The sequence below is a fragment of the Eumetopias jubatus genome, unplaced genomic scaffold (genome assembly GCF_037043125.1).
Source record: "Eumetopias jubatus isolate StellerSeaLion01/CBP00866 unplaced genomic scaffold, mEumJub1_p1.0 scaffold_4, whole genome shotgun sequence".
In the NCBI taxonomy this organism is placed as follows: domain Eukaryota; kingdom Metazoa; phylum Chordata; class Mammalia; order Carnivora; family Otariidae; genus Eumetopias; species Eumetopias jubatus.
The window spans coordinates 10,832,620-10,849,839 of NW_028274810.1; the positions used below are offsets into that span (position 1 = coordinate 10,832,620).

Sequence of the window (17,220 nt, forward strand, 5' to 3'; positions counted from 1 at the left end):
CAGAGAGAAAAGTTAAGGGTGGCAGGTGTAAGGTTAGGGGAGTATGAAACCAGTATCCCTCTCCCTACCAAATCCCGCCGCCGGTTTCCTCCAAAAGTTTTTAAAGCATTCCCCTTCCAGATACCAGCTTCCTGCGGGGAACGAAAAGTCCCAATGCCCCTCCAAATTACTCCCGGTCGGAGGCAAAAAACCGGAGCACATTGGAGTACAGGAAATGGAGACGTCCCGCTGATTCTGGGAAATCGCGACGTGACGTCACGTCCGACCAAAACAAAATGGCCGGGCACTTCCTAGTAGCTGGGCGAGGGCGCCTTCAGAATTGACAACTGAGCATGCGCTAGAGCCAGAGCGCAAGAGAGGTGCATTACATCAGAGCGAGCGCAGGCGTAATGAAATGGGCCTGAGTCTGCGCAGACTCAGAAAGTTTAGGCGAGCCTAAGAATGGCGGGCACGGGCTTAGTTGCCGGAGAGGTTGTGGTAGATGCGCTGCCGTATTTTGACCAAGGTTACGAAGCGCCCGGTGTGCGGGAAGCGGTGAGTTCAGGCCGGGTAGCTGACTCAGCGCTCTCGGGCCTTTAGTGCTGGAAGAAGCACCTTAGAATTTGCTACCCCTACCCTGGCCCCTGTTCTCGTTTCTAGGCTGCGGCGCTAGTGGAGGAGGAAACCCGCAGATACCGACCTACCAAGAACTACCTGAGCTACCTGACAGCCCCGGATTATTCTGCTTTTGAAGTAAGTGTGACGTCTTGAGGCCACCGTATGAGCCAGGATCCTGTGAAGCTTTATTTTGGATTGAGAATCTAGCACGTAAAAATGCATTTTAAATTCTGGCTTTAACTATTGCTTGTTTAGCTACTTCTTACTCTATTGTATAGGTGTTACCGGTCCATTGAAAACAGCTAGATAAGCCTTCTCCGGCGTTCTTATTCCGAGACCCACTGACGGACTTTCTGGGGCTTCGCGAAGTACCCAGCAATGCAAAAATTAGTGTGTACAGTTTTTCAGAGATCGGCTCCTTGCGTAAATTCTCAAAGGCATCCTCTATTCTCTAAGGTCTACTCTAAAACAAGTGATGAGGAATTTTTAATATATGTAAGCCTAGGCTCCTGAGAACCACTGGAGGGCGGCCTTTGTATCACAGCCTAGGTATTTACCCAATGTATGTGAATGACTCAAGTGACAAACCATTTGTAAGTAAAATGCTATTTAAATATTTAGCCTGGAAGTACACCCAAGATACTACTTAGGGTGTAATCAGCTAAAATGAAATGTAAAATATCATCTCTAAATTAATAGATTCTGTTAGGCACTTTAGTATTTGGTTTTTTTCCCCTTTACAGGTAACCATGTATTTAATGAAAGAATTCTGTTATTAAAACGCAGTATTTATATTGAAGTAACATGAAAAGAAATGTCGGTTAAGTTTTAAATAGGAGGAAGTTGTTCCTATGGTATGTCATTTTCCCATACGTTTGCTAAATGTTACCCAGGTATAGATGGTACCACATTAAGAAGTAAGTACAGTAATGCTTCCTTACCAGATTGGCTCCCGAAAATTTCAGATAACTGCATTCAATCGCAAACTTTTAAATATTTGAACGAGTTTTCCTTTTAGCTCTCTTAAATACAACATACGCCTCCTATCTTTATAATTAGTATACTGATCATTTAACCCTTTTTCAAAATAGGAATTGATAGTGTACTGGGCTCACGATCTTAGTCCTGAAAAGAGCCCTGTGAACTATGTACCTTATATGTTTATTATCCTAATTTTTTAAATGGGAAAACTGCAGCTTAGAGAAGCTGATTTGCCCAAGACCTTAACCACTCCTCAAATTGCTTTTGAAACTTCTCTTCCATTAATTCATTTAACCATTTATGAAAGTCTGTTCTAGCCAGGAATTGGGGGACTGTCTTACTTTTTAGTCTAATTGTTAATATAGTTGAAGCTGTCAAAAAATTGAAATTACACAGGATAACTGAAATACTACTATAAATGAATACGTAAGCAGTTCTTTATACTTAGGCCAGGAAATGTGCAGAACAGAAATGGTATAGGATACTGACCAAAACTTGGACCTAAAGAAGTAGACCTCTACCACGTATTTTTTTACTTTTTATTTTTTACCATGTATTTTTTTAAATCGTACAGTTGTGGAGCACCTGGGTGGCTCAGTCCGTTGAGCGTCTGCCTTCGGCTCAGGTCATGATCCCGGGGTCCTGGGATCGAGCCCCACACCGGGCTCCCTGCTCAGTGGGGGAGTCTGCTTCTCCCTCTCCCTCTGCCTGCTGCTCCCCCTGCTTATGTGCTCTTTCTCTCTATCTCTCTCCCAAATAAATAAGTAAAATCTTTTAAAAAAATAATAAATAAATCATACAATTGTTAGAGCAGATAACAGAACCAGTTTCTTTCACCCCTTCCCCATTTCTCATTCTTTGCAAAGAGTGAAGTCTGAAAATAGGAGCCAGGGCCAAAAGAAAGTATGGGTTTAGGCTCAAAGCCCTAAAGCAAATTATTTTATGTCCAAGTCCTCTCCTCCCTTCCCCCACTCTCAGTGAATACTCAGCTCCATGGTCCTCAACACTGGCTTCACTATACAGTCAACTGATGAGTTAAAAACAAGTTGTAATCATGTCCGGTCTCCACCTCAGAACAAGTAAATGGGAATGGCAAAGAGGGATAAGATGGGGCTGGGATGGAAATTTTTTTCAAAGCTTCCAGTTGATTTTTATGTGCTGCTGGGACTGAAAGCCACTGATCTAGGAATAATCCTTTTCTCTGTGGGTCCCTTTACATATGAAGTGTGTGTGTTCTGATCCTTGAGAGCATTTAACCCAGAGAAGACTTGGTGGGAAGGGAAATGATCCATTTTATTTTATCTTTTTAATTTTTTGGAAATGATCCATTTTAATGGACAGCATAAAGAAATATTTAAGTAGGTTAGATTCATTATTGGTGGTTATTAATTGCAGTTGTCTGTATGATTTTGGAAATAATTCTTTCCCCCAATTAGACTGACATAATGAGAAACGAATTTGAAAGACTGGCTGCTCGACAACCAATAGAATTACTCAGTATGAAACGGTAAGTCATATTTCTGATTTCAGCTGGACTCAAATCATTGTTTAATTTCAAGTTGCTTGTAAAACTGCTACAGCTCTTAAAGTGTGGAAAAGAAAAAATTCTTGTCTGATTTTATGTTTATGTTTCTTAATATATAATATGAACATATAATAATAGTGGTTCCTATAATCCTTTGTTAATATTCAAATATATTCTGTGCACCATTCTTTAAAAAGGCAAAATAGGGGCACTTGGGTGGCTCAGTTGGCTAAGCATCCCACTCTTGATTTTAGCTCAAGTCATGATCTGAGGGTTGTGAGATCAGTTCCCTGCGTAGGACTCCACGTTGGGTGTGGAGCCTGCTTCAGATTTTCCCTTTTCCCCTCCCTCTACCCCTCCCTGCTCCCCCTCCCCAGTCGCTGCCACAAGCATGTGCTCCCTTTCTGTCTTAAAAAAAAAAAAAAAAACACACAAAATATTGTAAAATCCAACAACAGCAATGGTAATTGTAATGAAGTACATGTTTTTAAGAATTTTCAAGGAGGGGCACCTGGGTGGCACAATAGTTGAGTGTCCAACTCTTAGTTTCGGCTCAGGTCGAGATCTTGGGGCCATGAGATCAGGCCCCACATTGGGCTCCGCGCTCAGCATGGGGTCTGCTTGGGATTCTCTCTTCCTCTCCCCTGTCCCCATGCTTGTGCTCACTTGCTCCCTCTCTCTAAAATAAATAAATCTTTAAAAAAAAAAAAAAATGTTTTTTCAAGGAAATGTTCCTGAATAGACATCTAGTTTTTCACTGATCACATGTCTAGATGAAACCATGTTATGGTTTATAATGATCCCTGATTCACTCTGACACAAACCAACATTAGTAAACACAGAGTGCTGGGATAGTTTGATTTGGGTTCCACTATCTTCCCTCTTGTGCCACTTTACTACAAACTACTTCTCTCTCAAGGAAACAAAGTCCAGACATCCTTTGTTACTTCCTCTAAAATGGAGAATTGGATTGCTTAACATCTAAGATCCCTTTCAACTTTAAGATAACTATGGAATTATGGGAGCCACTAAGTAGTCTGTCAGAGCAGAGTCCTTTGAGAGAGGGCCACATGCACAGTAGGTCTATCCTCTCAGCAGATGTATAGATTAGAAGAGGGATTTTGAGTCTGTAGAACCAGAGGACCATATTTCTTGTGCTCCATTTCCTGTCTAGCCTGAGTGATAAAGGCAGAAATTCCAGGATTCCTCAGTTCTTCATTTTCAGGTGCTTCTGCTCTATAGGTATTCATGACAGTGACTCCTTTATGGCAGTGACCCACTAAGCAGTGGATCATGAAGGAAACTTCGTTCTCACAGCACTTTTTTAAGGACATAGAATAGAAAATACCAGAATATACTGCATGTAAAAGTGAGTATTGTTTTTGTGAAACATTTTTTTTTTAAGATTTTATTTATTTATTTGTTAGCAAGAGAGCACAAGCAGGGGGAGCGGCAGAGGGAAAAGCAGGCTCCCCACTGAGCAAGGAGCCCGATGTGGGGCTTGATCCCAGGACCCTGAGATCATGGCTGGAGTCGAAGGCAGACACTTAACTGAGCCACCCAGGCACCCCTGTTTTGTGAAACATTTGTTGAGCTATGTATATTTGTATACTGGATCCAGATTTTTTTTTTTGTTTTTTTTTTTTAAGATTTTATTTATTTATTTGACAGAGAGATAGCAAGAAAGGGAACACAAGCAGGGGGAGAGGGAGAGGGAGAAGCAGGCTTCCCACTGAGCAGGGAGCCCGATGCAGGGCTCGATCCCAGGACCCTAAGATCATGACCTGAGCCGAAGGCAGACGCTCAACGACTGAGCCACCCAGACGCCCCACGGATCACAGATACTTCTTACTGTGGGTTTATAATCAGAAGTTTGAAAACTGGAACATTTATGGTGTATGTGTAAAGCTTTTTTTTTTAGCAAAATGGTTTGTCACTTTTTCTTTTTTTTTTTTTAAAGAGAGAGAGTGAGATAAACTTAAGTAGGAGCCCAACACAGAGATTCAGGGAATTGATCTCACAACCCTGAGATCATGACCTGAGCTGAAATCAAGAGTTGAATGCTTAAATGACTGAGCCACCCAGGCACCCCTGGTTTATCACTTCTTGATCCCGGTTACATACCCCTTAGTTGTTCTTAGAAATAATGTGGAGTTTTTACAGTATCTAGTCAAAATATTAAAATGGAAATTAAAACTTAGTCTGTAGTAATTCATCAATAATGAGCTGAGATTTATGAAAAGTGTACTTACTGGCTATATCAGCAGTGTTGAAGGACTGTGTAGCGTGAAGAGAGAGAATAGAGTGAGGTCCAAGTGCAAAGAATCATTATATCCCTTATATTTTTTTCTCTAGAGTGGTGTGGGTGGGAAGCTGGATGAATGTAAGTGTTTTTTACAAAAATGATAGCATGGGTTTTTTTGTATCCTACTTTTTTTTCTAATATATTACAAACATGTTAATGTTTTAAGTATTCTTCAGTAGCATCATTCAGTAGCTAATTTAACACTGTTTTATATGAATATACTGTAGTTTGAATCAGTTCATGCTGAAATAAACAGTTTTTTGTTACTGTATATAATGGTGTTAAATCTTATTTGTAGGGGCGCCTGGGTGGCTCAGTCATTGGGGGTCTGCCTTCAGCTCAGGTCATGATCTCAGGGTCCTGGGGTCAAGCCCCGCATCAGGCTCCCTGCTCAGTGGGAAGCCTGCTTCTCCCTCTCCCGCTCCCCCTGCTTGTGTTCCCTCTCTCACTGTGACTCTCTCTGTCAAATAAATAAATAAAATATTTTTTAAAAAATCTTATTTGTAAATGAATTGTTTCTTAGGATAAATAGGTTCATATTATTGCACAGTCTGATCTTGTAGTCAGTCTTCCGTGGATTCACATTGTGCATAGACCTGTGAAGCCTTCTGTTGGAAGGAAAGAAAGATTTAGGGGAATACGTAGTTTCATTTTATTTTTGTATAATTTCAGATATGAACTTCCAGCCCCTTCCTCGGGTCAGAAAAATGACATTACTGCGTGGCAAGAATGTGTAAACAATTCTATGGCCCAGTTAGAGCATCAGGCAGTTCGAATTGAGAATTTGGAACTAATGTCACAGCATGGATGCAATGCCTGGAAAGTATATAATGAGTAAGAAGCTTTTTGATTTTATTAAACCCATACCACCCACAGCTTTGGTATTTTTTTAAAATGTGGGGATGGGTGCCTGGGTGGCTCAGTCACTTAAGCATCTGAGTCTTGGAATCGATCCCCATGTCAGGCTCCATGCTCAGCAGGGTATCTGCTTGAAGATTCTCTTCCTCTGCCCTTCCCCTTGCTCGCTCACTCGCTCTTTCTCTCTCTCAAATAAATGAATCTTTAAGGGATGCCTGGGTGGCTCAGTCAGTTGAACATCTGCCTTCAGCTTGGGTCATGATCCCAGGGTCCTGGGATCAAGTCCCGCATGGGGCTCCTTTCTTGTTGGGGAGCCTGCTTCTCCCTCTCCCGCTCCCCCTGCTGTGTTCCCTCTCTCTCTGACAAATGAATAAATGAAATCTTTAATAAAAATAAAAAATTTTAAAATGTGGGACATGGGATAAAAATAGTATAGTGGACTTTCATTTGGGATCATGTCCTAGAACTACTACAACCCATATGATAAGCCATTGCTTTGAGACCTGCCTCAAAAAGTACAGAGAGGACCTAAACCTAACTACATACATACATACATATATTTTTTTCTTTTCTTTTCTTTCTTTCGTTCTTGTTTTTATTTATTTATTTGACAGAGAGAGACAGCTAGAGAGGGAATACAAGCAGGGGGAGTAGGAGAGGGAGAAGCAGGCTTTCTGCCGAGCAGGGAGCCCGATGCAGGATCGGTCCCAGGACCCTGAGATCATGACCTGAATTGAAGGCAGATGCTTAAGCCTGCCTTCTTAAGGAGCCACCCCGGCGCCCCCTAACTACATTAATTGTGTAATATTGTAATTAAATGGTTTCTGAGGTTTCATTGACAAATCACAGCATGGTGGAATGTAGTCCTTAATGTGAGGGATTGCTCATACAGTCGATTCTTATTAGTTGCATGTTATGTTCTATAAAGTGGCCTTGAATGCTGAATTAGCAAATACTGTACCATTTTTCCTGGCGGAAATAATGTATGTGTATATATACACATCTCATATAGACTATAACTTTAAATCCTAAAGACAACTCCTCCTGGCAGATTCTATTTTCTTTATAAAAGAGAAAACAAAGTTCAGAAGTGTTAAGTAATTTGGCAGAGTTGGAAATTAAACTCCATCCTTTGGTCATCTCTGTATGAGACCTGAAACAAGTCAGAGTGCCTCCTTGTTCCACTTCAGCTGAGAATCTACACATCCAGCAACTCAAATTTTGCACTGCTCTGTGCGTGCCGTTAATGATCTCAAAACGCTGCAAGTATTGATTTTGGGGTTACAGATAAATTTGAGTGAGTAGGTAAGTTCACAAGCACAGAATTTGTAAATAATGAGAATCAACTGTAAGTAGAGAATTAACGTGGGAAGCAAGGTGTCTACGCAAGCCACCGAGCTCCAGTTTCTGTTCCATGTAACTAGCTTTTGTTATCTATCTAGGGCTCGATTTTATAATTTGTAAAAGTTGGTGGTTAGATGATGTCTGTGATGCCTTTGAGCCCTAAAATCCCCTGAGTGTATTAACAGTTTAATAGTTTAAGGAATTTAACAATTTAAGGAGAAAAAGCCATTGAACCTCATAACACTATATCAAACTATTTGCTAGAGTATGTTTCCTGGAGTAATAAAGCAAAATCACAAAGTGATAAATACCTTCTCTCAATTTTTCAGAATTATGTTTTAAATTTCTTTGGCCATGTAAGGATCCAGTGGGCAAAATCTGGAATTTGGGAAACTGCAGCATAAACAGTTCCATTTCCCTTGTGAATATGTTGCAAGGGAGATAAAGGAAAAATGGGGTTGGGAGGATTAAGAAATAGATCGATCAAAAAAATGTCTGTTTAAAAAAAAAAGGTCTGTATTTCACAAAGGGGAAAAATGTGATCTCGTCCTCAAGAAGCTTTACCTAGTTGAGGAGACAAGCTGTTTCTCTGCCAGATAACCAGTAGTCCATTTTTAGCAGTGTGGGGGCACATGCTATATTGTGCACTGTGCTCCACAAACTACAGACACCCACAGAAGGGGTGCTAAGAATCAAGGTCATTTAAAAATGGTGAGATTTGGGGGCACCTGGGTGGCTTAGTTGGTTAGGTGCCTGACTCTTGATTTCGGCTCAGGTCGTGATCTCAGGGTACTGAGATTGAGTCCCATGTTGGGCTCCTTGAGATTCTTTCTCACCCTCTCCCTCTCCCTCTGCCCCTCTCCCCCCATGCTCTCTTTCTCTAAAATAAATAAATCTTTAGGGGCACCTGGGTGGCTCAGTCGTTAAGCGTCTGCCTTCAGCTCAGGTCATGATCCCGGGGTCCTGGGATCGAGCCGCTGGAATCGGGCTCCCTGCTCAGCGGGAGGCCTGCTTCTCCCTCTCCCACTCCCCCTGCTTGTGTCCCTCTCTTGCTGTGTCTCTCTCTGTCGAATGAGTAAAATCTTTAATAAATAAATAAATCTTTAAAAAAATAAAAATGGTGAGCTTTGGACATTTAGAAGAGAGTGAGAACACTCCCAAGAAGGGAAGAGAGCATAGATCCAGGGGGAAAAAATAATACATTGAAGAAAACATTGCTTTCAACTTGCCTAGAAACCTTTAATAATTTCCCATTTGTTGCAAGGTAAGATCCAGACTATTTGACATGGTATTCAAGGCAAACGGCTGCATATCTCAGTGGTAGACTTTCACTCCAGCCAAAGGAATCCTCTCTCTTGTGATTATCATAACTCTGTCTCTGGGCCTTTACTCATGCCTCACCTCCTCCTGGAATGCCTTTACTTAGACTACCCAAATTCAGTTTATTTAAGGCTCTACTCTAATCCACTTCTTTGTCTTTCCATATTAGTAAAGTAACTTTTCTTTCCTTGTGAAAGGATTTGAGGACATCAAACATGCTGGGCAAAAAGCTTTTAGCTCTAAGTAGGTCTTGGTTCATGACCACTTGGAAAAAAAATTTCATTAATGAGAGAATTATGTACTTGCAATTAAAGGGAAAACTTCGAGGTCAGCCCTTGTTTTTACGGATAAACAGGCTTAGCCTCATTGATGTCAAGTGACTCATTCAAGGACACACAGCTATTTAGGGCAGGGCTGGGACTAGAACCCAAGTCTTCTGACACCCATGATGCAGTGCCATAAGTTTTTTTTTTTAATTGTTAGGTTAATCACCATACATTACGTCATTAGTTTTTGATGAGTGTTCCATGATTCATTGTTTGTGTATAACACCCAGTGCTCCATGCAGCGTAAGTTTTAATAGAAATATGTTCAAAGTGCTTGAGAAGGGACCTGTGTATGGGTATACCTCATTTTATTACACTTTGCTGTACTACAGTTTTTACAGATTGAAGGTTTGTGACAGTCTTGCCTCAGCAAGTCTGTTGGCACCATTTTCCAGTGGCATTTGGTCACTTCCTGTCTCTGTCACATCTTAGTGATTCTTTTCAGTATTTCAGACTTCTCCATTATAATTGTTACAGTGATCTGTGATCACAACTCATTGAAAACTCAGAACAGTGGTTAGCTGTTTTTAGTAATAAAGTATTTTTTAATTAAGGCAGGTACTTTTTTTTTTTACACATAATGCTATCACACACTTAATAGACTACGATATAGTATAAACATAATTTTTATATGCACTGGAGAACAAGTTCATTTGATTTGCTTTATTGTTACACTTGCTTTATTGTGTGGTCTGAAACCAAACACGCAGTATCTCAGGTATGCTTGTACTTACAGAGGATGAAAGAAAGGAGAAGACAACAAATAAACTGGGCTTTCAGGAAGAGGTCGTTCAAGGGGAAGCTTCCTATTCAAGGTCGGAGGTCAATACTAGAGTACCAAGCTTAATTGTCATCAGGAGCATGCAGTGATCGTAGAAGTCAAGGAAAGGGGGATGAGCTGTAGATAAGCCTGGAGAGACACAGGTGTTTGAAGACTGAATCTTCAGAGAATTGCAGTTAGAAAAAAAGTCAGTAGAGATAGAAAAATAGGAGAAAAGCAGGATATTTGAGTCACAAAAGCCAGGAAACAATACTGGATTTAGAGCAAGAGAATTGTAGGGCCGCTGTGGTTGAAATGGACCCTAAAGGCGATTCTCTACTGCCTTTAGAGGAAATTGGTATGGTTGTGAGAATTACATCTCAATAAAGCTGTTACTTGAGGGGGTGGGGGTGGTCTCTACCCTTGAATCACTTCTCTAATGACAGTAATAACATGGCACTCTGTATTGCTCAGCTTCTCCCCTGTGCCAGTGAGAGCCGACTTGTACTGGAATCACAATCTCCAGCCTTCCAGTTTTCTCTTCCCTCTCTAGTTAGCAGTAGACAGGAGGAGAGAATGGCAGGATAAATGTAGGTACAGAAATACGGAGATAATAAGGGATTTGAATGAATACACTCATATGAGTTATTTTCCATGTTCTCCATGAAAAGTAATGACAGTTTAAGAAGTGACTTGGTGCAGGAAATCAGAGTGTCAGTAAACTGGTTGGGCTCAAGAGGTTAAAACACCTGAAATGGAATTCAGTCTGACATTCACCTATGTTACCTTAGCCAAGTTACTTAATTTTTCTAAGCTTTTAACGTCCTCACGTGTGAAATAGGGGTAATCATACCTACCTCAAAGAATTCTTAGGAGAATTAAAGTAGTTAATATGTATAGAGTGGCGTGGTATTTGGCACCAGAGCTCAATAGCAGAATGACTGGAACTTGCATCAACTAGATAGCTCACTTTTAGTTGGTATTATTCAATTTTAATGTATATTAATCTGATTTTCCTCTTTTCCCTCTTTAGAAATCTAGTTCATATGATTGAACATGCACAGAAAGAGCTCCAGAAGTTAAGGTAAGTTGTTTTTTCCTCTTATTTTTTTATTTTATTTTTAAGTAATCTCTCCATGCAATGTGGGGCTTGAACTCACAACCCCAAGATCAAGAGTCGCATGTTCTTCTGACTGAGCCAGCCAGGTGCCCCTATTTTCCTCTTACTTTAGAATAAAGTTTAGGTGAACCCTTAATAAACAGAATGAGAAGAAAAAGGAACCAATGGACTGTAGTCATATGAGAGTAATACTTGATGATCCAGTCTGTCCAGCATCCAGTGCTGGGTTTGCCCTACTGGAGTGGAGGAGAAATAGACTTAACGTCTGAAAACATTTCTACCAGGTCATTTGTAGTTTGCAAATCTGCAGACATTGAAAAGGCACTTTTAGGAGAAAATGTTGCAGAACATGTATAATCTGATTTATGTAAAAAAAATTCATCTTGGGGTGCCTGGCTGTCTCAGTCAGTAGATCTTGGGGTTGTGAGCTTGAGCCCCACATTGGGCGTAGAGATTACTTAAAAAAAATTAATCTCTATTTGCACATACACATAGGAAAGAGTTTGGGGAAACACCCAGCAAAAACTGAACAGTAATTAGAAGGAAAAGCACATGGGAGGAGGGACTTCTGCTTTTTAATCTCTGTGTGTGCATGTATGTGTATGTGTTTAATTTTTTACGGTGAGCTTGTTTTATGAAATTTGTGATTGAAAAACAGAAGAAAGTTAATTCCTGGAATTAGTCTGTTACTGTATACATCTGTTCTTAAGGAATTACAGATGTATTACGTTGATTGTAGATTTTTCTGTTGATTTTAGTCTTATGTTAAAATGTAGGTGGGTTGTATAAATAATTTTTTACAGGAAACATATTCAAGATTTAAACTGGCAGCGAAAAAACATGCAACTCACAGCTGGATCTAAATTAAGGGAAATGGAGTCAACGTGAGTATTTCTATCATCTTTTAAATCGCTTCGCACATTTTAAGATCAGGATTTAACAGTATGATTCAACAGTATTCAAATGGGATGCCACAGGTGTCACAGAAATACTGTTTTCTTTTTTTTTTTTTTAAGATTTTTATTTATTTATTTAACAGAGATAGCACAAGTAGGCAGAGCGGCAGACAGAAGTAGAGGGAGAAGCAGGCTCTCCGCCGAGCAGGGAGCCCAATGCCGGGCTCGATCCCAGGACCCTGGGATCATGACCTGAGCTGAAGGCAGTCGCTCAACCGACTGAACCACCCAGGCACCCCAGAAATACTGTTTTCTGAATCCCACTCTTCCCTGCCTCTGCCTGTCTCTGATGTGTGGACCTGGAAGGCAGTGAGAGGGACAGAACCACTGTCATTTGACTCTGGTCTCAGAGCACCCTGTTTTCAGTTCAGTATTTCTGCTCTGAATAGGATTCTACTTACACTCTGTTTAAAAGGAAAAAATATATCTATATTTTAAACTCATGGGGGTGGGAGATTTCATACTTTGATCATTTGTGTCTCAGGTTTTTTCCTTTGTTTATTTTAGTTTTAAAATGTTCTTCATATGCATAGCTAAGTTTATATGAATCCCTGTAATCATGAATTTTGTGTCATTTCTCTTTTTTTGCTTTGCTATTTCCCTTCTTCCTCCCCCCATCTTTCTCCTTGTTCCACCTTCTCCACCTCTGTGTATTTCATGTTATCAATCTCTTCATCTTTTCACGTTTTTCTTCAAGCTAATATAATCTCCCAAGTATACATGTGTGTTTCTTTTCATTTGTCCTGATTTTTCTGGGGAAGGGGGAAGGCTGCTTGGATCTGTGGAATTTTCTCTTGTTTTCGAAATTTCTCCACCATTTTAAACTCTTGTCTCTGCCCCGTTTTCTCTCCTTTTATGTTAATCCCGTTAAATATAATCTTCCATCACCTCGTCCTTTCTCCAATTATTTCTAATTTGGTTGTTAAAATTTTTTTTTAATTTGAAATCATTGCAGATTCACATAAATTTACAAGAGCTAATACAACTAGAATCTTTTTTTTTTTTTTTTAAGATTCTATGTATTTATTTTAGAGCTCAAATGGGGAGAAGGACAAGGGGGGAAAGGAGAGGGAAAGAGAGAGAATCTCAAGCAGACTCAGCATGGAGCCTGGTGTGGGGCTCGATCTCATGACCCTGAGGTCATGACCGGAGCCAAAAACAGACACTTAACCGACAGAGCCACCCAGGCACCCAGTACATCTAGAATCTTATGTACCTTTACCCACTTTCCCCTGATTGTGCCTCAGTTTTTTAAATGGAAAGTTAGAAGTGAAGGTTCACATTATGACCCTGGCTGAAAACGCGTATATGGTAAATAGCTTCTAAGAGAAATTTTATATTGAGTAATTTTTCCTTTTTTTTTCTTCCTTTTTTTACTTTTCTAGTTGGGTATCCCTGGTCAGTAAGAATTATGAAATTGAAAGGACTATTGTGCAATTAGAAAATGAAATCTTTCAAATGAAGCAGCAGCATGGAGAGGCAAACAAAGAAAACATCCGGCAAGACTTCTAAAAAGACAGATGAACTTGCTGGGGAGAAAGGAAGGCAAGTTGGGCTTTCACAGAAGATCAGGCATCTCAACTGTGAGGGAGAACAGCATCTTAAGGAAATCATCAGTGGTGAAATGTTTATTGTAGAGTGTGGACTGTTAAATTTGTGCATTTTGGCAAAATAAAAACTTTCAGCTTGGTGGGATTTTTTTTTTGCCATTTAAAAAAATATGCTTTCAAAATAAGTATAATATTAGAATAATATATCATAGAATTAATTTTGAACCACTGGAACATATTTTATATCCGAGAGATCTTTATTGAAAGTTTTTAACATGTACAAGAAGTTGGAAACTTTTGGTTTGTATGTTTCCAAATAAAGGGGTATTTCTAAACAGAATTTTTGATTACCAAACAAGACTTCCAAAATACAATGTCTCCATTTCTATCATCCATCATCATCATCATAGGTAACAGTTTCATAAAGCTTCATATGTACTGAGCCCTGTTCTAAGCACGTTAGGAAAATGAACTAATAGGAATAAAAAAATCGTTTGATCCTCACAAAAACCTTAGGAAGGTAGGTACTGTGTTCCCATGCAGAGAGCTGTAATGGGTGCTCATTAAGTAACTTGTTAAAGTTGTATAGCTAGAAAGTTATCCAGGTGTTCAATCCAGTAGCCTAGCACAGCACCGGAGTTGTATTCTCTCTATTTGTAAGGAATTAACAAGTATAAAAGATTACTGCCCGATTCAGAGAAAATATTTGCAGGCTCCTGTAATCTTTGTGCTCTCACTGCTCTTTGGGTTCCAGGTTTTCCTTATCTCAAGTCTAGCTGTAATGCAGAGTTAAGTTTATGATTATGAAATAAAAACTAAACAACAACAAAGCCCATTATTGCAAGAGGGAGTAAGATGGAGTATTAAAACAATGTTACTGCAAGTTTTTCTTAATGGAGGAGAGAGAATAACATTCTTGGGAGCAGAGGGTTCCTGGTTTAAGGTCATAACTTGCCCTGAGCACCAAATATTGCAATCTTTTATTTTTTTTAAGTTTTTATTTTACTTACTTTATTTTTCTTAAGTAATCTCTACACCCAACGTGGGGCTCAAACTCACAACCCCAAGATCAAGAGTTGCATGCTCTTCTGACTGGCCAGCGAGGCATCCCTGCAATCTTTTAATTTTTTTTTAATGATATTATTGCCCCATGGGAGAATTAATTCCACTATTGCCTCATCCAATTTGCTGCACCTTCTACTCAGCCCCGAGAAATTTTATCTTCTGCTATTTCCTGCCTGAGAGACTACAGGTAGTCCCTGTCCCTTGCCACACTCCTCTCTCCAGTGATACTCCCTCAAATCCTCCTCACTCTTGGTATTTTGCTAGTAAATCCCAGTCTGGTGTAGTGCCCAGCTTGCAGGGTTTGCACGTTTCCTTGACCAAGGGGAGCTTGGCGGGCCCGGGTCAGAGGGCATTACGCCATAGAAATCAGTGGCTCTCATCAATGGCAAATCACTAAATTGAGATTGAGAGTTCTTTTTCTTTAGACACATCGTACTCCTAAAATTTGTCCCATTAGTTGAGATTCCTCTCCTGTTCATAAATAACTATGTAGAGCTTGAGGATGGCCCCAACAAAGCTAAGAGAAAACAAGTCTGCAGGCTAACTAGCCCCACAGCTAGGTTGATCTGTGAGCCAATAAACTGCCTATTTTGCAAGTCAATTTGAGTTGGATTTTCTGTCACAACATAAACCATCCTAACTTAAGACCCTCAAGATAAAATAACCAGGTATTTTTTCCTGAAGATATGTAACATATGCAGCAAAACACTTGATTTTTACGATGTTTATCCCAGTATAGAGTATGAATTGCAGTCTCTTTTGTCATCTTACAAGGGAAAATACTGAGCAGAGATAAGCGTGAAATAGTTAGCCTTCTCTATCAAGTTCAAGAGAAATTGAGCTTCCTAGCCCCATATGAAAGAAATCTTTCAGTTACCATCAAGTTAGCTGGCATGTTTATAAGTTCTCTTAAATAATCTCTGGGGCATCTGGCTGGCTCAGTCAGTAGAGCATGTGACTCTTGATCTCAGGATTGTGAGTTTGAGCCCCATGTTAGGTGTAGAGATAACTTAAAATCTTTAAAAGATACATTTTAGGGGCGCCTGAGTGGCCCAGTCATTAAGTGTTGGCCTTCAGCTCAGGTCGTGATTCCAGGGTCCTGGGATCGAGCCCCGCATTGGGTTCCCTGCTCGGTAGGAAGCGTGCTTCTCCCACTCCCGCTCCCGCTCCCCCTGCTTGTGTTCCTGCTCTCGCGGTGTCTCTCTCAAATAAATAAAATCTTAAAAAGATTTTTTTACTTATTTGACAGAGACACCGCGAGAGCAGGAACACAAGCAGGGGGAGTGGGAGAGGGAGAAGCAGGCTTCCCGCGGAGCAGGGAGCCCGATGTGGGACTCGATCCCAGGACCCTGGGATCACGACCTGAGCTGAAGGCAGACACTTAACGACTGAGCCACTCAGGCGCCCAAATTTTTTTAAATTTTTATAAAAGACATGTTCTTTTTCTTCCTTTACCTCTCCACCCCCTTTTCCCTTTCTGCTATTCTGTTCCAATCCAGTATTATTGCCACCCCAAACTTAGTGGTATAAAACAATAACAAGCATTTATGTTACCTTTCACAGTTCTGGGGATTTACTGGGCTCAGGTAGAGAGTACTTAGAGTTTCTTGTACAGTTGTGATCAGATAGTGGCTGAGACTGGTGTCTTCTCAATAGGTTGTTCACTTGTATCCGACACATGGGCTGGAAAGATTCAAACAGCTGAGAGCTGGGACATTCAGGAATCTTTGGGGCAGCTCTCTCTATGTGGCTTCTCTGGTATGGAGGCTTCAGGGTAGCCAGATTTCTTGCATGACAGCTCAGGACTCCAAAGGCGTATGTCAGAGTCCAGCAAAAGCTGTATTACCTTTTATGACTTAGCCCCAGAAGTCACACTTCTGATGCGTTGTATTTGTTAGAAGCAAGTCAGTGAGTCCAGCCATTGTTCAAGGGAGAGGAATTAGATTCCACCTCAGTTGGGGATAGTGTTGAAGAATTTGTGGACATACTTGGTTTTTCTAAACTTAGACATGTTTTAATATCCCTCCCTTTCTCCTTCCAATGATTCAGGCGTAAAATCGTTAGATGGGGCAGAACAAAGTAAACATCCACATAGAAGATGGGCCCTAAATCCATCTTGGCCACTGTCCTTAGAAGAGAGGAAGACGGGCGCGCGCGCGCGCACACACACACACACACACACACACACACACACACACACACACACACACGACATTGTGAAGACGCACCAAGAGAAGAACACCACATAAAGACAGAGATTGCAGTGACAAGTCTACAAGCCGAGGAATGCCAAAGGTTGCTAGTAAGCACTGGAAGCTGGGAGGGAGGCATGGAATGCATTCTTCCTAGAGCCTTCAGAAAGAGCCCGGCCATGCTGACACTGTGACTTCAGACTTCTAGGCTCCAGAACTGTGAGATGGTAAATGTCTGTTGTTTTAAGCACGTCCCCTCCCCCCTCCCCCCCCCCACCCCGTGTGTGGTATGTTGTTACCACAGCCCTAAGAAAATGAAAC

The 17,220-nt window shown here is 40.7% G+C and overlaps 1 protein-coding gene across 1 annotated transcript; it reads left to right on the forward strand.

Moving 5' to 3' along the window:
* Positions 1–389: 389 nt before the first annotated feature.
* Positions 390–13,982, forward strand: BCAS2 (BCAS2 pre-mRNA processing factor). Its single transcript, XM_028102120.2, has 7 exons — positions 390–534; positions 640–732; positions 3,015–3,085; positions 6,081–6,242; positions 11,050–11,100; positions 11,940–12,020; positions 13,478–13,982. Exons 1-7 carry the CDS (start codon positions 442–444, stop codon positions 13,602–13,604), a joined length of 678 nt encoding a protein of 225 aa, XP_027957921.1. The 5' UTR covers positions 390–441; the 3' UTR covers positions 13,605–13,982.
* The last annotated feature ends 3,238 nt before the right edge of the window (positions 13,983–17,220 follow it).

Excerpts from the sequence above, each read along its gene's own strand:
- BCAS2 (XM_028102120.2), top strand. The coding sequence starts at position 442 with ATGGCGGGCACGGGCTTAGTTGCCGGAGAGGTTGTGGTAGATGCGCTG. Across the intron at positions 733-3,014 it reads CGGATTATTCTGCTTTTGAA|ACTGACATAATGAGAAACGA; the intron begins GTAAGTGTGACG and ends TCCCCCAATTAG. Across the intron at positions 3,086-6,080 it reads GAATTACTCAGTATGAAACG|ATATGAACTTCCAGCCCCTT; the intron begins GTAAGTCATATT and ends GTATAATTTCAG.